Below are 22571 nucleotides of genomic sequence, written 5' to 3'. Positions count from 1 at the left end.
AGCTATTCTTGTTGGGAAATGGGAACACTATAGATACCAAGGTTTTCAGAAGGTGGCTGAGGACCAATATTGTAAGTAGGCCCCTCTACTTAGCATTTTAACTGTTTCATATGCTGCCTCTGAACAGTAAATTTATTTGTATCTGTCTGTTACTGTTTAGTCAGACAATATTTTTAAGGTAGTCAAACAAAGGGATGTTCACAATGCAGTAGATAGGCCTATACTTAAGAATGTTAAGAAGTTTTTAATTGTATTTTATAATCCGTAGTTATATTTGCTTAATAACCTTAATAATTTCTCAGTTTGTTAAAAATCAAGGTGACTTACAACAATTGTACTAATGAAGACAATTGCTGACCTTCACACTATAATATTTTTTTCAGCTACTTTTAGTTTAAAGGAGTTGGTTTTGATTTTCTCTAGACAAAGGCCATGTATTCTAGCTTGACTGGAACCTGGAATGTAGACTAGGTTCACCTCTAGCTTGCTAATAGTTCTTTTGGCTCTGCCTCTTCCTGCAGAGGAAGAGGTGTTGTCACCAACACCTGACCCAGCCCATCCTTTTAAAAATTTTATTACTTTTAATGGTATCCACACTTGTGTGTCTCTGTGTGAGTGTTTGCATGCGAGTGCCAGTGTTCAGGAAGAGATCTCCTGAAGTTATAGGTGGTCCCGAGCTGCCTGACATGGTGCTGGGAACCAGGCTCAGGTCCTATACAGGACTAGTTTATGCTCTTAACCACTGAATCACCTCGTTAGCCCTCCACACCAGTCTTTACTAGAATTTTTGCTTTCTGTGTAACCACTCCATGATGTTGAAATCTTAATTTAAAAGTATCATATAGCTGTGAAATGGAAATGTTATAGGATTATAGTACGGAACAAGTAAAATGTGTATACAACAATTGGTATACTGCTTGGCACATGGCACGATGTTAGTAAATGATAGTGCCATTACTGTTGGAGATGTGGCTGTAACTCTTGATTTTTCTCTTTCCTCCTCGCCTGTTCTCAGTGGATATAAGCAAGACAGCTTACTGTATAATGTGTAATACACAATAATGTGTAATAGTTATCAAAATTATTTTTTATCTCTATCTGAATATGTATATAAATTTTTACACATATGCACACACACCATCCACTTCAGTTTTATCTGTAGGAGAGGATCATAAACATACTCGTATAACTTTCATAATACCTGATAGATAGAATATAAGGAGGACACCATTGTCCTACTGTTCCTCACTTTGCCCATATGGAGAACATATAAGATGATTAAAATTTTGCCTACAGGTAAAAGTTTGGGATGCTTGCAATTAATTTTATGTGCGTGTATTTACTAAAATTAATATTTATAAATATTCACATGCACACATACATATGGAAGGAGAGTGTATATGTGAGGTTATATTCAAACAGCACCTGAGGTGATGTCCTGTGTTAGCTTCTGGAATATCTGAAAGTATAGGCATGTTACTGTATCTAGCTTTAAATTATATTTTAATTCTCATAAACTCTTGGGCCAACTGTGGACCCTGTCAGTGCATGGTGATGACCACAAAGGCTAAGGCAGTTCTTTATTATAGTATTTTTCACAAGCTGTGGAAGGTTTTTGTAATGAATTATCAAAATGTCACTTGGTAAAGAAGTACTAAAAGTTTTTTGGGGGGGACACATATTATGGAATGTTGCTGTGTATGTATGTGTGCATGTCTAATATGTTGCTGTGTATGTTTGTAGGATGGAATGTTAACGTTTGCTTAAAAGAATACATTGTGGCAAATAGGAGGGGAAATGCAGCAGAAGACCCAGCTATCCTAAGGCTTATCATCTTGCCCTTGAAGTTGAGGTAGAAGGGTTTTAAGTTTCAGGCCAGCCTTGAAACTCAAGTCTGAGTCCTAAGTAAAACTGCATCAGGTAGATTTTATTAGTACTAGGTTTTCTGTGGACTGACAAGAGAATCTGAAGTGGGTATGAAGGAAAAAACAACAGGAAGAGGGATTGTACAAATTGTTGAAAAACATTTCTCCAAGTTAGGTTTTTCATATGTTTCTATTTTCATTAATTCATATGGTGTATATTTCATATCCGTGGGTTTTTTATTTTATTTTTTTGTAGATGCTGGGAAGGAAGGCTGACATAGCGTGGATATACGTACTTATAGATTGTCTGCGTCAAGATTTCCTTATGTTCTTACTTAAAATACACAATCTTCAAAGCCCTGGCATAGTTACAGAATTTGTTAACAATATTTTAATTTATTTAATGTCTAAATTATTTGTTTAACTTCTAAATTATTTCTAATGATATATTAATGTCCTATGGAATCAATATTGTGGGAAATACAATCTGGATAGTGCAACAGTGACTAAAGGCATATTCTTGGTTGCTTTCTAGTAGCTGTAAAACATGAATAGAGGCCTCTAGGAAATGGTACATAGCTGACATGCTCTAAACAGACAGAGAGCTGTGTGATTTGTTTATCATTTTCTTGTGTGCTTCTTTTTTTACTCGCTTGATTAGCACTAATATGTTTTCTGATGTGAGACGAGATCTAGGAAACAAAGTGTGAATTCATATTAGACTTCTGAAACAAGGGATAAAAGTGGTTTTTATATGTAAAAACAAAGACATTTGCTTAAAATATCTTCTTGTCACCATTATTTACAGTAAGGATTTATGGCTTTATTACTCAGTTTAAGCTCACCAGTTACAGCTAAAGGGTTGTATTTGGCAGAGAGATTACTTTTGCTTGAATATTTGTGAGGATAATTTTGTGTCTATTATAAATTAGGCTTAATATTAACTGAAATAGTAACATAACTATTGCTATGTTACTGTTGTCCAATTTTTTTTTTTGTATTAGCTCACAAAGGAGGAAGAGCGAGAGAAGAAGTTTTCCAGAAGGTTGAATCACAGTCCTCCGCAGTCAAGCTCCCGATACAGAGACAACAGGTGATTTGTTGAAACATCCTTAAAGATTTTAGTTTTTTATTATTTAGACTAATTATGTTTTCCAAAGCAACAAGTAATCTTACATATGATTTGTTCTTTCGGATTTTGGGTTTGGGGTGGGGAGAGACAGAACCTTGCCAGTTAGGTAGCATACAGCTTATGGCAGTCCTGCATCTGTCTCCTGAGTGCTGGGATCACATTGTAGGCACACGCCATCATTACACCGAGCTCAGCAGCTCTTTTATTGGTCTAGGGAAATAGAGCTAGGACCTTTGTACCAAGAACATCTAGTTCTGATGTATATGCTGGGAGTGATATTTAAAATAGTGCTGTTTATATTAATTGCTATTGTTACTGATTTTCCTAACTTCAGATACAATGCCTCTTAGTGAGAAATTTTATTTTGGACTTTTCCCTTTTTTTTAATAACTTATGAAGATACATTTATTACATCATAGATGATGTCATGTATATATAAGGACAAAGTATTGGAGATATAAAGTGTTACCACTTCAAATAATGACTCTAGAAGCAATGTTTGGAGAGGAGGGGAGAGAAAAATGTCCCTATTCAAGTCAAAAAAAGATAATAAAACTCCAGTAAGTTAGAGTATAGTAAGTATATGTACATGCTTATAAGGAAACATTTTACTTACTGTAATAACAAGTAACAAGTATAAGATAGTAATAATAAAAATAGGGCTGGGTATGATGACAACCGTATTAATCTCAGCACTCAGGAGGCAGAGGCAGTGGATCTCTCTCTGGGTTAGAGGCCACCCTTGGCTACAAAGCAAATTGCAGGCCAGTCTGGGCTGTACAGCAAGACTATGTCTCAAATGATAGAAATATAATAATAAACATATGTTAACAGCAAGACACATACTAGGCCTTTGCTTTTTGAGTTGTTGTTGTTGTTGTTGTTGTTGGGTGGCTTGAAGTTTCCCTTCAGTGTGAGTGAAATATTTTTCCTATTATGCTTTCAAAGTGTTCCAGGTATGATTCAGGAGATACATGCAAATGAGCGAATGTGTAGACTATTTGTAATATAAGATGTGCGTAGATGTCTGTGTACATATATAAGGTATAGATATTGTACATGAGACTTAAGAATTAAGAGATAAGTTTGATCTTTTTAAGAGCTTTTAGAGTAAGTATAGCTAAACTCAGGTCTCGTGTTTTGGAGCTGTCTTTGTTCTTATGATGATAGTAACACAGCGTACATATTTGAGGGGCTTTTACATTTACTTCAGCACTATTCACAGAAATGTTATATATATTTTTTAGAAGCCGTGATGAGAGGAAAAAAGATGATCGTTCTCGAAAAAGAGATTATGATCGAAACCCTCCTCGAAGAGATTCATACAGAGACCGGTATAACAGAAGGCGAGGGAGGAGTCGCAGTTACAGCAGGAGTCGAAGTCGAAGCTGGAGTAAAGAGAGGCTTCGTGACAGGGATAGAGATCGAAGCAGGACAAGGAGCAGAAGCAGAACGCGAAGCAGGGGTTGGTAATCCCTGTGTTGGTGATTTGGTTGCATTTCTTTACCAGGAAAACCTTCTGTGCTGCTTAATGTATTGTCTTTTATGTTTCTTACTATTTTTGAGAATGCCTTCAATTTTTTTTTTTTTTTGGAGACAGGTTCTCAGTGTGTAGCCTGGCTGTCCTAGAACTAGCTATCAACGCCAGGGTCTCCTCAGACATTCAGAGGTTTGCACACTTTTGCCTCCTGAGTACTGGGATTAAAGACCTGCTCTTCTTGGCTTCTGTGAATGCTTTCTTTTAAAGATTTTATTTATTTCAAGAAATGGTCTTCTCTGTAGCTCTGGTTGTCCTGGAATTCACTCTTAAGTTATATGTGCCTGAATCTAGGTAACCATCCACTGTAGCACAGCCAACATAACATAGGCCACACTACTGAGGTAAACGAAACTCCCTGTGCTTGCAGCAGTCAGCAGCAGTGGGCCTCCTCCTGTGTCCTCTCTCTGTGCTAGAGTGTTGACTGACTTGGTTTCTAGGCAGCCACGTGGGCTGCGAGTTTTATGAATGCAATGGATGTCTGCTGTCCAGAAGACATTTTTCATCAGGCTTCCCTTATCTTTGGCTCTTAAGTAATTTCCTTGAATTTTGACTCCTACAATCTTTCTGCCTTCTCTTCCAATGTTGCTGCCTCTTTTGGAGCACGGCTGGGACATGACTGTCTCAGGGAGGACCCAGCACTCCACAGTCACTTACTTTCTGCACTTTGATCAGTGAGCTATTCAGGAATTTTTTAAAGGAGGTTTGTGCAAAGTTGGACTGTTTTCTATGTTTAGCAAAAACTATTGCTCTTTTTAGACCTGAGAGGTTTTTTATTTTTCCTTTTAAGAAACAGTTTTACATGTTATTTATATTTTATTGCAGAAAGGGACCTGGTGAAACCTAAATATGACCTGGATAGAACTGATCCGTTAGAAAATAACTATACACCAGTCTCTTCAGTATCGAACATTTCGTCTGGCCACTATCCTGTACCGACTTTGAGCAGCACCATAACCGTGATTGCTCCTACTCATCATGGCAATAACACTACCGAAAGTTGGTCTGAATTTCATGAAGACCAGGTGGACCACAACTCTTACGTAAGGCCACCAATGCCAAAGAAACGGTGTAGAGATTATGATGGTAAGTCACACAACTGTTTTATGATGTATTTTCTTGTAATTTTGCCTAATTTATTTTGTGTGTATGGATTTTTTTACATATATATTTTGTACAAGTTTCTGCCTGAAGTATTTGTTTAGATTGTATACTTCTTTATACGGAGTTTACCTAGGATACTGGAAAGGAGAGGTTACTTTGTGAGTTCTGTAATATCTTCCACTTCTATATCATAACAGTTTATAATATTGTTAGACCAAAAAACAGTCAATACCATCTGAGTTACTTTTCAAAGAATCAGCTCACTTAAATATTTTTGATTAAATCATTCTTTAGAAATCTGAGTGATTATTGAAATATATTTAGGATCCATGTAAGATGTTTTTCAGAGAGAATCAAAGATGTTTAAGGATTTACTATAAAAGGTTATGTTTAATATTGAAATTATAGTTGCAGTATGGTTTTAGTGTTATGAGATAGTTAAGTAATTGATGTATTATATAGAGGCATATTTGCCAAAAGTGTTATGTATTATTTTACTTACTGAATATATGTATTTCAATTTTCTTTTTATTGCATATGTTTAGAATATTAGTTGATAATAGCTTATATTAACAGTGAAGAGACCTTGTAAAAATGTAAATTATAATTTTGCCCAATACTAAAAATCTTATTTTTGATATCATTTGTTAGCTCAGAGATAGTAGTTTATACTTCCAGTGCTTTTTGCATTTATTTCCAATGTCACTTTCCTTACAGAAAAGGGGTTTTGTATGAGAGGAGACATGTGTCCTTTTGATCACGGGAGTGACCCAGTCGTTGTAGAAGATGTGAATTTGCCAGGCATGCTGCCTTTCCCAGCGCAGCCGCCTGTTGTTGAAGGACCACCTCCTCCTGGGCTGCCCCCACCTCCTCCAATTCTGACACCCCCACCTGTGAATCTTAGACCCCCTGTGCCACCTCCAGGTCCATTACCACCCAGTCTGCCACCTGTCACAGGTCAGAAGATAGATTTGTTTCCTGTTAATCATTTGTTGTTCACTTACAGTCTTTTTTGTGGAATTAATAATTTTATGCTTGTTTTTTAAAACAATTTGTAAAGTAGGCCTATACATGCCTGATAGAAACCAAGTGTATTCCCATTTGCAAGATCATGCATGATTCAGCCTTTAGTAAACTACTTATTGTGATTTGTAAAAGCCTGTGAATTACATACATTATGATAATAATCCCTTTGCCTTTAGTCCTTCATAGTTTACATCAAACCTGTTTTGTAATAGATTTAAAAGTTTACCAAAGATTTAAATATTTCCGAAACAAAAAACAACAACAACAAAAAAAACCCCGCTGACTTACTTGTTAAGAGATTGCTCTTTGTAGAAAACATTTTTGCTTGGTAAAAGATATCAGATTTGAATGTATAATAATTTATCTCGTTTGTTTGCTTTCAGATGATATTTCTTATTCTTTGGTTTTGACAGGACCACCTCCTCCACTTCCTCCTTTGCAGCCATCTGGCATGGATGCGCCACCTAACTCTGCGACCAGCTCTGTTCCTACTGTGGTGACAACCGGCATCCACCACCAGCCTCCTCCTGCTCCACCCTCTCTCTTTACTGCAGGTGCAGTTTTGGCCCCTCTGAATTTCATAATGCAGTTTTAGAGCAAAGCTTTAGAAATACCTAGTGAGTTAAAAATAGGGGACACATTTCTCACTAAAATTATACAGTGGAGGTGGACTTGATGAATTAATACTGAATTACCCAGTTAGGAGATAGTTTGGAAGACTTAAATTGGTGTCATTTTTTTGTTTGTTTGCTTTGTTTAGTTTTTATAGAGCTACTATATATTTAAAATACATTAGTTGTATGTTGTTTATTAATAATAAATTATACTGCTTACTTTTTCTATTATCAGTGTTTAAAAGTCACCAAATGGTTTTTTATAATTGTTTAATTACAGTTTTTTTGTTACCAGATACATATGATACAGATGGCTACAATCCTGAAGCTCCAAGCATCACAAACACTTCCAGACCTATGTATAGACACAGAGTCCATGCACAAAGGCCTAACTTGATAGGACTAACATCTGGGGACATGGATTTACCACCTAGAGGTATTATGGTCAATCTTTCTGATTTCCGTGAAAGCAGGATTGGGCGTAGTTTAGAAGTTGAATGCTTGTTTATCATGCACAAAGCCCTGGGTTGACCTTTATCAAAACAAATAACAGCACCACCACCACCACCACAAGCCTCGGAGGAGGAGGCGGAGGAGGAGGGCACTCAGGAAGGGTGAGTGAGGCTCTGCTCACTGGATGGCTTAGTCTGTCATGAATGTCTGCTGTGTTTCTTAGATAACTTGTCTGTTTCTTACTCCTTGTTTTATTGGCAATCTTACTAGTTCACCTAAAACTGGTAATCAACCTGTGGGTAATGACCCCTTCCTTTGGCAAACCCCATCTCAAAAATATTTACAAAACAAAACCCTACACTAATGTGGTAGAAACACAAAAATTTTCAGTGGTTAGGGATCACCACAACACAAGGACACAACATGAGGAAGATTGAGAGGCACTGATGAGAGTAATATTAATACTCTTAAAGCCTGTCCTATCTTGGATAATGAACTTACCTAAAACTTAAGCTCTGTGTGCGATGTTTTGTACTCTAGAGATCTTAAAATTTGACAGGTATCTTTTAAGTAAAGTGAAATAAGGGCTAGTACTTGACTCATCTTTTAAATTCTAGGAGAGACAGTCTTTTTAGCTAAGTTGTTAGAAACTAAAGTTTAGATGAGCCAGGGCAGCAGAAGTTCTTTACTAGCATTAAACTGTGGCTAGAGTCCTATCAGGTTAAAACAGGGCAGCAGTTACAGGTGCAGATGGAAGACTGAGACAAAATATTACGGAGGCAGGCAAGGCAGACAAGGCAGACAAGGCAGGCAAGGCAGACAAGGCAGACAAGGCAGGCAAGGCAGACAAGGCCTCCTATTCTTAATCATGCCCTTTGAAACTATCTTGCATCCCCAAACTTCCCCTTGCTGTTCTTAGACTAGAACCATCCAGACTCCAGGTGCATAGAAATGTCCAATTTAAATAACAGTGTCCATTGTGGATTACTCAATTTAGGATTCCTTATAATTTGAGGTTTTGTTATTGTTATATATTAGAATGTGTCAAATTCTGAATATCTTATATATTTGAAAAGCATGTTGTGGCAAGGTGAGAGGAACATTTTAATTCAAATTCATACCTTCCGTAAGGTATCACAGAATCTCTTCATACGTATTCTTTCCAGTATACTTTGAAATTCTCCCTAGGGAATCTAATAATTCTTATCAGTAGTAGCAGGAAAAGAAGCTTTCCTACACATTGCTTATAATGGAAAAGTAGCCCCTTGAGATTACAGTTGTTTGTAGTGTTTATTCATTCTCTGAATCTCTCTCCCACACTGGTTAGTTTACAAAAACCTTCTTTCTTTCTTTGGGTCACTTTAGCACTTAGAAAAAAAATATATTTTTAATTATGTATTTCTGTGTGGGGGTGAGTGTGTGTGTGAGTGGAGGTGCCCTACGAGTCAGCCAGAGGCTATTAGTTCCTCTGGCGCTAGAGTTGGTGGGCAGTTGTGAGCTGCCAGATACGGGCCCTGGGCACTGACCTCTGGTAATCTCTGGTGACCTCTGGTAATCTGGAACAAGAGTAGAACTCCTTTAAACAGCTGAGGTCCCTGTCCACCCCGACATTTTTAAAAAGCCCTCTCAATATTCCCTGCTTTTACTGGTAACCTCTACTTCACTCATGCTTTGCTCTTTTGGATCGATATAAATGTATTCTGCTGCTGTGTAATAATGTTTCTAAACCCAGTCTGGTGTCAGACTAATTCCTAGTTATGATTGAGAGAAGGAAGAGATCAAATCCTTTGTATGTAAATTTTACCACATATCCATTTGCATTACGGTAATTTCAGCTCTGTGAATGGTGCAAGAAGCACTTCCTGTTGAGATAGATGTACACCTACTTAGAAATATGAATGTGTTTTCTCATCGTCTTTATCGTGCAGTGATTATTTTAATACCATTTAGATACTTTGTGTATATTTTTGTGTGATACTTTAGGCATACCTTTTACCTAATAACTTTGCTTTTAATTTGATAGCTGATTTAGGAACCCACTGAAACGGTGAATGCCAGGTCTCTTCAGTCATCTTTTCATCCCTATATGTTCTTATCAGTCCCCTTTTTAGGTTTCAAATTTCGTGTTCTAGATTATGACAGGTGCATAAAAAGCTACAGTGTAAATTATGTAATTATACATTTCTTGTAGCCTGAACATAGCATTAGTTTATTTGATATTATTTGATAATTAGACTTTTATGCTTCATATGTTAAATCTTAGTGTGGGGCAATCATTAAATAAAAACATTTAGGTCCTTTCCATTTACACTATGGAATTCTAATAAATAATCCTTTTTGCCCTCACAATTCTTAATTTTTTATACTTCTAATTTATTTGTTTTGTGTGTGAATTTCACACCATGCATGCACCCCAACCCCACTCATCTCCCTATCTCTTCGTATCTGCCCTCACCCTTGCAACCTTCCCCCAGTAAAAAGTAAAAATCAATAACAAAATACCCATTTCTTCATGGGAGTTGTAGCGAGTCACATTGTGTCCTACAGTGTACCCTTTTATCCACACCTCTTTACTTCTAAATGCTCATTGCAGTGAGTCATTGGTCTGGTTTGAGGCCTCTGACTCCTGTTACACTATCAATATTGGGTCTGCACCAGGACTCCTCTCAGATATCCTGTTGTTACTTTATGCCATGGAGTCTTGTTGCTTTGGTTATGCAGGACTGGCCCCTTTATTCATTCCAGTAGTCCATAGGTGAGGTAGATGTTGGAGTGGACCAACTCAGAGCCCTGGATCTGGCCCTGGGTGACCTGAACTGGTCAGCCTATCAGCTCTTCTGCACCCAGCACTGCCCCTTCTAGTTCACCTAATGCGCTCCCACTCTGATGCTGCAGTGGGCAAGGCGGGTGAGGAGGTGGAGGGTGTGGTTCCTGCTACAGGTGGTTATTCAGTGTGCAGACGTCTGGAGTCTTCTGCCTGCCCAGCATGGTGGCAGGTGGTCTAGTCTGGGCCATGCTCCTGGCTCTGTTGTGCCACTACTCCCATAATTCATTTTATATTTCTTTTTTTTTTTTTTTTTTTTTTTTTGGTTCTTTTTTTCGGAGCTGGGGACCGAACCCAGGGCCTTGCGCTTCCTAGGTGAGCGCTCTACCACTGAGCTAAATCCCCAGCCCCTCATTTTATATTTCTTATGAAGATATTAATAGATATTCCCACAGGTGGATATAGGCAGGAAGAAGAGTTTAGTAGCTTAAGGGAACTAACTATCCAGTGCTGTCAATTTAATTCAGAAAAAACAGTATAGAAAGGGCGATATTAATGGGGAGTGGTACATGTAGCTATTATATACATTTACTAATTGTTTATCATGAAGCACTATATTTTTAATACTTTTCACAAGTAAATCTGAATAAGTAACAGAGGTGTAACAAATGCCGGGTGAAAACATTTAATTGGGTTTGGTAGCTTTCAAATAACAAAAATATGTTAAAGTGGAAAAGGAGAACAGAAAGCTCAGAGTCTTCATAGAAGCCAGTGAGCTAAGTGTGGGTAACGAAATAAAACTAAGTCCTGTTGGAGCACTGGTCTGAGAGTGCACTGCTACTCACAGACACCCTGGCTTGCACAGTGGCCATCACTAATCCTAGTGCCATCTTCTACCACTGTTCTGCTGTAGAAGTGTAGGATAAGTCAGCCAGCCAGAGAAACGGGATGGCTAAAGTACACACAACTCAACTTCCTGTCTGAAAGAGAAGAGAGTTATAGGAGTTCAGAGGACAGCAAAGACGTTTGAAGAATTTTAAAACAGGTCTAGGGCAGCAGTAGTGGGAACTGAGAAGATTTACATTTAGTAGACGTGACTACATGGTTCACTAAATGTGTTACTTAGAAGACAATAATGTAAAGGCTCAAATCAAGTACAAGGTCCTGTGTTGGTAATTAGTAATACCATTTGCTACAAAAGGAACAGATTGTAGAGAAATAAGTTTAATTTTTTAGTTTAGTTGTATGTATGAGTCATCTGACTAGAAATATTTAAATTAAGTCTGAGCTCTATGAAGACAGCTGGCTGGAAATTATTCTGTTCTTATTTGAAATCGTAAATACGGAGATAAAGAGTAATAGAAGGAACCACACTGAGTCCTGCATGGCTGACTAACACAGGCACAGACAGGCTTTCTTGTTGATTCTCAGTTAAACCATACTCTACACCCATATTCCCCAGACTCCCGAGAAGGAAGCGCTGCAAAAGATGAGTGAGAGGAGCTGACGGGAGGACATAAGGATTATAGGGTGACAAGACAGAGGGAGCCAGCTGACTGGAGGGCTCACATGGGTGACTGAAAACAATGAAGCCAAAGGCCATAAAAGAAAAGGGATTCCTGAAAAATCCGGAGCTGATAATGTCAAGGAGAAGCAATATACAGCAGCAAATGTTTCTTGAGGCCAGTTAAAGCCTGAGAAGTAGGACTGGACTGGTGACTGATGTTAAAAGCACATAAGGCTCTTGCAGAAGACAGGCTTGATTTCAGTCCCAGCAACCACATGGCAGCTCACATTTAACACGTACTTCTGCAGGCACCAGGCATATACGTGGTGCACATATATGCAAGCAAAAGATATATACACATAAATAAAAATCCCTGAATATTGATAGGTTTAAGTATCAAATAGTTTCCTCTATTACTTATTTTTCTCCCATGAACAAGTTAAATGTAATGGGGGCAGCTGCCACTTTTGAGAGGATGAATGGATGAATGGGTGTGGTAGATCAAAAGCAGACATCTCTTAGGGACCAGCTGTGGGATGTAGAGAGAAAATAGAGTAGCGAAAGGAGAAACTTTCTGAGGTTTCCCTTGTAAATACGGAGTAGTGTGAGGTATAATATTAAGGGTGGCTGGGATGTTAAAGTGTCACAGGAGAGCTAGAAAATGGAAGAAAACGAGAGACTCTGGGACATAGATCAGAGCCCCTGCCTTTATTTTTAAATAGGTGGGCGGAGGAATCTGGAAGTAGAAGCCCAGCTAAGACAGCAGGTTACATAGCAAGTAAGGCAAACATATCCTGGGGTCACTTCATAGAAAGTAAGGCAAACATATCCTGGGGTCACTTCATAGAAAGTAAGGCAAACATATCCTGGGGTCACTTCAGTAGAATGCATGTGAAATACCAAGTAGTAGATGATTACAATTCTCCAACACTACATTTCCATCTTGAATATTTCTTTTAAAATGCATTTCAATTATGTTAATATGTTGCTATTTAAGCAGTACTTTCACAATTTGCTAATTTGCAGTGGTAGTTTGATTGTCTTAAGGTAACTTATTTGTATGCTTTTGTTTGTAGCGAGAATGATGGCAGATTGGAGGAGTGGCATAGATTTTACCTTTAAAGTTGTAGCCTACATGATCACATAATATTTCGGCACGAGAAATTCATTGAGCCTTAGAGTTAAATGTGAAATAAAAAAACACATCTGAAAAAGACTAGAATTCCCCTGGACTACTGTATTTGAATATATATTTAGATCTTTTGCCTATAAGATATGTTTATTTTGATAGAAAAGCTAGGTATTTGTATAGGGATTTAAAGAGGTCTCTGAGATAAACACAGAACATTAATGTATACTTTCTTCTGTTTGGACACAGAGAAGCCTCCTAATAAAAGCAGCATGAGGATCGTAGTGGACTCAGAATCGAGGAAGAGAACTATTGGGTCTGGGGAGCCTGGAGTCCCTACAAAGAAGACGTGGTTTGATAAGTAAGTTGACAGGGACTATTGAGGGATTTTGTTGTACGTTGATTGTTGCTATATTATTAGATTAGAGACTATGTAATCTCTTTAAAAAAAGTCATGCTGCTCTGTAGACTGTTCTCAGTTATTATCTTGGTTGTTTTCTAGAAGTTTATGAGTTTGCTTTGGCACTACACAGCTGTTTTCTTAGAAAAGTGGTGTGATGGAGGACACAATTTTTCCCCTTTCCACTTCCACCTCTAAAAGAAACAACCTTTTCTACATGTTAGATGTGCTAGGAGCTACTGACTAGGAGCTGCACACAGCATAGTTCTGAGCCCTGCCTCATTAGGAGTGAAGCATGTAGAAAGTAGATCTGGAGGGAGACTTTGTAGGTCCTTCCTGTTAGGAACTGCAAAGGGCTTCTCCTGGGAGGGGGGCTGAAGAGACACTGGAAGGAAGAAGTTTGGAGAAAGGAAGAAATTCAGAATATTAGAGGGTATGACATTTACACATTTTCCTGTATGAAGGGAAGGAAGTTAGGGCTATTCTGAGTAGTATAGAAAGAGTAGTTTCGATATTTGGTATTGTGATTAAATTTGTGATTTAAAGGAAAAGGGTAAATTCATTGGATTACAGTTTTTTTTGTTTTTTGTTTTTTTTTTTGTTTTTTTTTTTTTTAATGTACCAACAGTATTGTATGTATTTCCAATAATTTTATCTCTCTGACTGGGTGGTGGTGGCCCACACCTTTAATCCCAGCACTGGAGAGGCAGAGGCAGGTTGATCACTGAGTTCAAGACCAACCTGATCTTCATAGTGAGTTCTAGGACAGCTAGAGCTACACAGAGAAATCTGACTCAAAAAAAACCAAAAAACCAGAAACAAACAAAAAAGATTCCCCAAACGGATAACAGGTTCAGGTGTCATGTTTATATTAATAAGTAAAATTAATGAAAGTCTTAACCTTTCAATAGGCAGATTTCCAGAACAAGATGTAAAACGTTATTCCTTTGTAGTAGTTAGGATCAGTTTTATAAATATATTGATCAACTTGGTTTTTGCTTACAGACCAAATTTTAATAGGACAAACAGCCCGGGTTTCCAGAAGAAGGTTCAATTTGGAAATGAAAATACTAAACTTGAACTTAGGAAAGTTCCTCCAGAGTTAAATAATATCAGCAAACTCAATGAACATTTTAGTCGATTTGGAACATTGGTTAACTTACAGGTAAGAGCTTTGGAATAATATTGTCAGTAATTATTTTAAGAACTTGAGAAAACGTTCATAGAAAAATAGAAAATTTGTTTAAATTTTAAGATTTGGAAGTTAGACTTTGCATTAGCATCATATCTGTTACTATAATGGGATACCTGAAGAGGGCTAACTCAGCAAGGAAAGAGATGCTGCTACTGAGTGAGGCTGTTTGTTTGGCTGATTAAAGACTGCTGGAGGATCAGAGATGGTCAGTGGTCAGAGACCCTGAACAGCTTTCTCTCACGAGAGCTCAGGGATCCATGAGAACTTGTGTCTTATTTAGGGTTATTGTCGTGATGAAATACTATGACCAAAGCTATTTAATGAGAAAATGATTTTATCATTAAAGGAAGTCAGGACAGGAACTCAAGCAGGACAGGAGTCTGGAAGCAGGAGCTGATGCATTAAAGAGGGGTGCTGCCCATGGGGCTTGCTCTTCATTGCTTGCTCAACCTGATTTTTTATAGAACTCGGGACCACCAACCCAGAAATGGGACCACCCGCAATGGGCTGAGCCCTTTCCCATCAACCAGTACTGAAGAAAATCTATAGGCTTACGGACAGCCAGATCTTAGGGAGTTTTCTTAACTGAGGTTCTTTTCTCTGAGATGACTTTGGTTTGTGTCAAGTTGACGTAAAACCACCTAGTACAACTTTAAGGGCAGTTCTTCTAAATGATCTCATAACCTACCACTAGACCTCATTTCTTCAAAGTCACATTACTTACCAACACTGCTGGCATAGATAACTTGCTTTGACCTGTGTTTCTTTGTTCTGTAAAACTAACAAATGTGAAGAAACTGCTTCTACACTAAAACCTAAATAAGTGTTTTCAAGCCATGGTTACTCAGATCTGGCCCCAAAATAAACTTTTATTTCATTAAACAAGCAATCAAACAGGCACAAATCAAAGAACTTTCTCAGGCTCTTTGGAAATACTGTGAGAATGACAAGATTGGCATGTTGTACAAATAAAAGTGTCAGGAGCTTGAGGATAGGATCTTTGAAGGACTAAAATCTTGAGATCCTAAGAAACTGACTTGTAAAGCTGTGTACTCCTCTGACAGGAAACTGTGCTCAATGTGTTAAATCTTAGGTTGCCTATAATGGTGATCCTGAAGGCGCCCTCATCCAATTTGCAACGTATGATGAAGCAAAGAAAGCAATCTCAAGCACAGAAGCAGTATTAAATAATCGCTTTATTAAGGTTTATTGGCACAGAGAAGGAGCCACTCACCAGTTACAAACTACTTCACCAAAGGTAACAGAGAGAGAAATTTATGGGAACTCTAATGTTTCTTGGTGTCCTTCACCAATATTAAAACAGGCTTTTGAGTCACGTGACATGTGCCTTTACTCCTGTTAATCACAAAGGCTGGAGAAAGCTACTTCTCTTAACAGTTCTGTCATTAGCCTGTGAGGTTAATCTTCGTGTAGGGAATTATGAGATGGTGTGTGTGAAGTGTCTAGAACAACAGTTACTGAGAAGTAATCACTCACTATGGTGGCTACTGTTGCATAAGTTTACCACTACATAATATTTTGAGACACTCTTTTTTTCCTTCCCTTCCTTCTACTTTTCTCCTTAGAGAAAATGCTAGCTGTTTTTGAGCGGTATTATAGAGTAGTCTGGTTTTTTATTGTTAAACAATGATGAATTTAATTTCTTGTACTTTATAATTCATTTTTTTTTTTTTTTGGTTCTTTTTTTCGGAGCTGGGACCGAACCCAGGGCCTTGCGCTTCCTAGGCAAGCGCTCTACCACTGAGCTCAATCCCCAACCCCTTTAATTCATTTCTTGCAAAGAAAATTTAATACATTGAAAAACTGAAACGCTTGAGCTTGAGTATAAAATCATCCTGGTTATGCTTCATGTTCCTTTACTAGATAATTAGTTTGTTTTAATTTTTCTTTTTGTTTTGAGGTAATACAGCCTTTAGTCCAGCAGCCCATTTTACCTGTTGTGAAGCAGTCAGTCAAAGAGCGGCTGGGTCCTGTACCTTCAGGTACTGTTGAACCGGCAGAAGCCCAGAGTGCTACTTCAGAACTTCCCCAGGTAAACAGCAGTTTTTATCAGCAGCTCTGTCAAATAGGCGCTCCATCAATTAATTTTTCTCAGTAACTAGAATTATAGCTAATATTCTATGTTCTACACAGAAATATGGTATTTATATTTTTGATTCTACCTATAAGTTAGCTTTATCATAACACTGTCTTTTTAATCTTAAATTCATTTTCCTAGTTAATGCTCGTGAGAAAGACCTCTTTTTACTTTGTGGAGATGTATTTAAACAAATTTGCCTGAGAGTGAAGTTCAGTACACTAAATTTTATTTTTTCTGTTATCTTTTTACTTAGAGTTCTATCTCCTGATAATTATGCAGTAGAGTGAACAGAGAACTTTTGAGAAGGGAAGACTTAAGCCATCAGGTTACACGTGCTTGATTGATGATATATATTGCTTTAAGTACTCACTTGCCCTGCTTAGTACTTTGCATCACTTCCTGTGGACTGGGGTTCTCTTCTCCATATGTTGTTTCTTTCCACTTCCATACTTGATTGGCAGCTTCTCGTTTCTATACTCTCAGTCTTAGAAATTTAGCTTTCCTTTTTCTCTAGACATTTCAAGGTATGCTGTGCAAAATTGGGTTTAAAAAAGTAGGGTGTAGTAACCTACTTAGATAATGGATGCCATGTTAGCTTTTCAGGTCATTAATTCCTACTTCGTAGAATAAGATAATGAGATTCTCTGAAGGTTCAGAATGCAAAAAATGTTGTACTGTTATTTTTAAACTATCATATCTAAATAATCACTAATTAAAATGTATATAGGAATGCATGATACTCATTTTTCAGCTTATGAAGCAGGCTTATATTTTAAATATTCAAGTCTATTTTAAAATTTTCAGTTTCTACTTGTTAATATAAAATTACAGCAAGGAACCTACTTGAGGACAGATTTTACATTGTAATTTTTTATAGTTAATATTAAAGACTTTTTGTTTTTCCACACGTATTTCCTCCTTATCCTCTCTTTTCCATTCCCCTTCCTCCTCTTTCTCCTTGTTTCTCTGTCCCATTTTTTTTTTTTAAAGGCCCAGGTTTCTGTGGCTAGTATTGCTATGCTCAAACTCAATATATATTAGTAGAATCAGGATGTTCAAAATCCCAACAGACTTAATATATGTTTGGGGAAACACTGAATATGTTCGTTTTAATTTTTTTAGAATGTAACTAAGTTATCTGTGAAGGACAGGTTGGGTTTTGTATCAAAGCCATCTGTTTCAGCAACTGAAAAGGTAAGAATAGCATGATGTGTGTGTCTTGGCTTTATAAATGTCTTCCAGGTGGCATCTTCATTTTTTTTTTTTCCTCATAGCTCCAAATTCCTGCTTCTTAATAGTGTGGGTCGCTCCTTACTCCTGCCTGTTTGCTGAGAAAGAAAAGTCTTAGCCTAGTCTCCTTTTTACATCAACAGTTTAATACTTGCTTCTCTTATTTCTGTGTGCTCCATTCTTTTTTATTTTAATTACATTTATTTTCTTTGTAGACATTGCATTTTAGATTGAAAACTCTGGTGGTCTAATAGAAAGGATCGTGAGCTAGGAATGTTCTATGACTGTGATCTCCAGCTCTTTGTTACTAACTGCATGATAACTGGGCAGTGCACGTAACCTTCCTCAGTCTTACTGGTAAACTGTAGATGGTAATGTTTATTTTGCTTTATTTACTTATAAAAGTAGTCTGTACATGGGAAGAATGGTAAACTATTTTATTATCGCAGTTTAAACTTATTGCTGAGAGTTTTTCATATACAGCTTTGCAGCACATTCTTTTTTAAAATAGGAAGGTAAATAAAGATAGTCGAAGCTGTTTGTGGATCTTTCTTCTAAATAGGTGTGTGCTGTTTTCATGCTTAGGTGTTTGGGACTACCCTCATAACATTTTTTTTAAATTTGAATTATATGAAACTAGAATATTAGCAAAACACAAAAGATTTCTAGTCCCCGCTCTTTCTGGACTGAAGATTACAGGGGGTTCCTGTTGACAGTGAACGGAGTGTCTGGTGGACCTGCCGACATTTGATCTTTAGAGTGCTGCTTGACGTACTGTTTACTTTGTTAAACCTCGGCTTTGCTGGAAATTCAGAACTCAGTCTGTATCATACTTTCTTCTTGGGCATCTTAGTGCCAAAAAAGAGTTATTTTTCATATAGAAGGACATTTTAATTTCTAGACCTCAGCACTGGGAGTGACGTTAGTCTTACAGCCTTAAAGGTGTTGTACATGCATTCATAGTCTACCACGTTTTCTCTACTGCTTTCAGTTTCTGGCTTTGGGATGCCTTATCTTAGCCAGTGTCTTGTCATTTTCCTCTGTAAGTTTCATTTTGTTGCCATTCTGTCCCTGCTATTTTAATGTTTGAAAATTTGAATTTATTGGCTACAGTTACTTTGTTTCCTTCACAGTCCATATTCCTCCCACACTCCGGAAGTAGTTGCTGTTCTGTTACTTTTGCTGTGCCAGTGAACTTTTTCTATCTTGAGGAGTACCTTTTTTGTGTATTGTCTTGTGTCTGTCCTCTGTCTCCCAAGGTTTCTGTCTTGTCCTCTCTTTCTTTTTAGCTCAGTCTTTGTCACTTTACCTATGTTAACCTCTCTGTGTCTAGCTCTGGCTTCTTTGTGGTGTTCCTCTTGGAGTGCGTTTACCCTGTCAATCAAATGTGCTGGTGCCTAGCATTCTAGCTTTAGATACTAAGTTTATCATAGGATGTTCATTTGTTAAAGTATTTTTAAATCATACATACATACATACACGCACATATATACATATATATTTTCATTATGAAGAGTTATATATATAAAATGATATTTGTATTTAGAATTTTTTTAAATGGGAGATTATATGATTAAATCGAGCTACATTTCATTTAGAGATCAGGTTTTCATTTAGCCATTGGACATGACATTGAACAAGTTCCCTTGACTATAAGATAGAGATGCTAATAGCCTTTTGATTTTAAATTTTGGTCTGATGTACAGTTTTGGCAACACAAATCCAGAGACTGAGAGACTATGTGAAGCTTTTAAACCCCCTTTTAATGGTTATTTATTTATTTTAGTACATACTCCTCTGAAGACTTTGAGTTTTCTTTTTTTAAATTAGTACAAGAAAAATTGACTTATTTAAAATAACAGCTACACTTTCTAGGAACTAGGGTTTATTGCAAAAATTAATTATAACACTTGGTATGCACTCATTGATAAGTGGATATTAGCCAAAAAGTTCGAATTACTCAAGATGCAATCCACAGATCAAAGGAAGCTCAAGAAGAAGGATGACCAAAATGCAGATGCTCCCACTCCTTAAAAGGGAGAAAAATATTCATAGGAGGAGATATGGAAGCAAAGTTTAGAGCAGCGATTCAAGGAACGGCCATTCAGAGCCTGCCCCACATGTGGGCCATATATGCAGCCACCAAAACTAGATAAGATTGATGAAGCTAGAAAATGCATGCTGAAAAGGGACTGGATATAGATCTCTCCTGAGAGACACATCCAGATCATGTCCAATACAGAGGCCAGTGCTAGCAGCAAACCACTGAACTGAGAACAGGACCCCCTTGGGGGGGAATTAGAGGAAGGATTGAAAGAGCTGAAGGAGCTTGCAACCCCATAAGAACAACAATGCCAACCAACCATAGCTTCCCGGGACTAAACCACTACCCAAAGACTATACATGGACTGACCTGTGGCTCCAGCTGCATATGTAGCAGAGAATAGACTTGTTGGGGCACTAGTGGAAGAGGAAGCCCTTGGTCCTGCCAAGGTTAGACCCCCAGTGCAGGGGAATATGGGGGGCCAGTAAAGGGGATGTATAGGGGGAATACCCATATGGGGGAGGAGGGGGTGGGGGGGTTTATGGACAGGAAACCGAGAAGGGGAATAACATTTGAAATGAAAGTAAAGAAATATATCTAATAAAAAAATCTAAAAAAAAGAAGAAAAAAGAAAAACATTGATTATAGATTAATATTTTTCTTTGATATTTGTTTAAAATGTTTCCCTGTAAGGTTGTTAATCCTTATATGTGGAAGATCACAAAGTTGAACTCATGGAGCAGAGTAAGTGATGGTTACCAGGAACCCAGGGTGAGGAAGTTATGAAGATAATGGCTAAAGGTTGTAAAATAATTTCAGAACAAAAGTGCAGCATGGTAACCTCATTTAATAATCATGATTTTAAGTGTTTTCATAACCCAAATGGGAGGCAGTGCCAAGTACTGGGTCAATTTAACCATTTTACAAGACAGACAGACAGGCACAGGCACAGGCACAGACACACACCAAGTAGCAAAGATAATTTTTACTATTGATTAAGTGATGTTTTTAAAAAATAATTCATATTCTTGAGAAGAGTCTTTAAAACTATAAATAAAGCTTTAAATCTTATTCTTCTCTCCAGAGTTCTCTTTTTGGCTAGTGTTATAAAATGTATACCTATGTGTTCTTAAACAATATTGTAAATAAATGCTCTGATTTACTGAATACATACTTAATTGAAAAAATTGAGTGTATTAATTTTTTTATACATAACTCTTTAGATACTTGTTAAAATGAGTTTTTCTTTTCTGTTTTAAATATCCATTAGAGGTATTAACTTATTATTTCATTATTATTATTAGAATAATATTTAGGTTATTAATGGCTCTATTATAGTACTGTTAAGTATTATTAAATTATTAAATTTCAGTTTGAGCTAATTATTTTAAAAATGAAACTTTAGATAGTTTCTTAGTAATTTTATATAGGATTTTTTTTTAGCAGATAGTCTTTTCTTCTTATTCTTATTAGCGAGTCTTGTTTTTTACACTTAATAATAGTAGGTGTGGCTATGGATGGTAATATTTTACGTAAGAAATAGCGACGTGGGAACCTGAGAGATGGCTCAGCAGTTAAGAGCACTTGTTGACTCTGGTAGAGGATCCAGATTTGTTTCCATGAACCAACCCGTATGGTTCACAACCATCCTAAGTTCAGAAGGTGTAGGGATTCAGTACCCCTTTTTGACCTCTTTGGGCTCTAAGCTTGCACATTGTGCATGTATATAACATACATACAAAATAAATCAAAAAGAAAGAAAAATGTATTATTGGCGCTTAACCTATTACCAACTTAGGGAATTGACTTTTGTCTTTGTCATAGGAGATAATAATAAAATCATAGCACATAATGGGCTTTTAACTTACCTTCCAGGTTTCTATTTGCTACAAAATCCTGGCCAAGGATACTAAAAAGAAAGTAAAAGTGTGGGCTAACGCGTGTTATAAACATAGGCACAAATACTCTAGAGGAAATATTAGCAATCTCCATTGGTACGTAAAATACATGATGCATCATGTTCAGGAAAGATTTAGTCTAGAAATTCATGATGCTTTAATATCAGGAATATGTTTAACTGACCACAGTAGCATTGTAAGGGAAAAGGAAAACCTTGCATGATTACCTTGTAGAAAAATATTTGGTGAAATACTTAGTACTTTGCAAAGTAGTAACTTTCCTACCTTATTGAAGAATTTGTGCACCTCTACTGCCAGAATTAACATTAAACTTAATGTTGAGATATAATAAATATCCCCTACTGTCAATATTAGGAACAAGACAAGGTCTTCATTTAGTCACTTTCATACAGTTTTCCCCCTCTAGGGCCTAACCAATACAGTAAAGTGATAAAATGAAATAAACCATTAAAAAGATTAGAAAAAAGGAAAGAAATCTGTTTATATGTGGATGACATGATTATTACATATGTAGAGAATTCAAAATAAACTTGCGGGGTTGGGGATTTAGC

General features: G+C 37.1%; 1 protein-coding gene across 16 annotated transcripts in view; it reads left to right on the top strand.

The window, feature by feature from the left end:
- The window catches only part of Rbm26 (RNA binding motif protein 26), a 79544-nt gene that overhangs the window by 25507 nt on the left and 31466 nt on the right, over nt 1-22571 (top strand). For 5 of the 16 annotated variants that reach the window (XM_087585879.1, XM_087585875.1, XM_087585874.1 and 2 more), the window contains exons 4-14: nt 2870-2958; nt 4245-4462; nt 5360-5620; nt 6356-6595; nt 7048-7218; nt 7574-7714; nt 13381-13492; nt 14537-14696; nt 15820-15984; nt 16648-16779; nt 17950-18021. In XM_087585879.1, coding sequence (XP_087442005.1) covers nt 2870-2958; nt 4245-4462; nt 5360-5620; nt 6356-6595; nt 7048-7218; nt 7574-7714; nt 13381-13492; nt 14537-14696; nt 15820-15984; nt 16648-16779; nt 17950-18021 — 1761 coding nt within the window. Of the gene's footprint in view, nt 1-2869; nt 2959-4244; nt 4463-5359; nt 5621-6355; nt 6596-7047; nt 7219-7573; nt 7715-13380; nt 13493-14536; nt 14697-15819; nt 15985-16647; nt 16780-17080; nt 17153-17949; nt 18094-22571 lie in introns of those variants that run through there. The other 11 variants (XM_087585885.1, XM_087585882.1, XM_087585883.1 and 8 more) reach the window with 6 other exon arrangements.

This window comes from Rattus norvegicus, chromosome 15, assembly GCF_021556685.1.
Source record: "Rattus norvegicus strain SHRSP/BbbUtx chromosome 15, alternate assembly SHRSP_T2T, whole genome shotgun sequence".
Taxonomy (NCBI): Eukaryota; Metazoa; Chordata; class Mammalia; order Rodentia; family Muridae; genus Rattus; species Rattus norvegicus.
The sequence above is the reverse complement of the archived record's forward strand: the minus strand, read 5'-3'. Positions and strand labels throughout refer to the sequence as shown.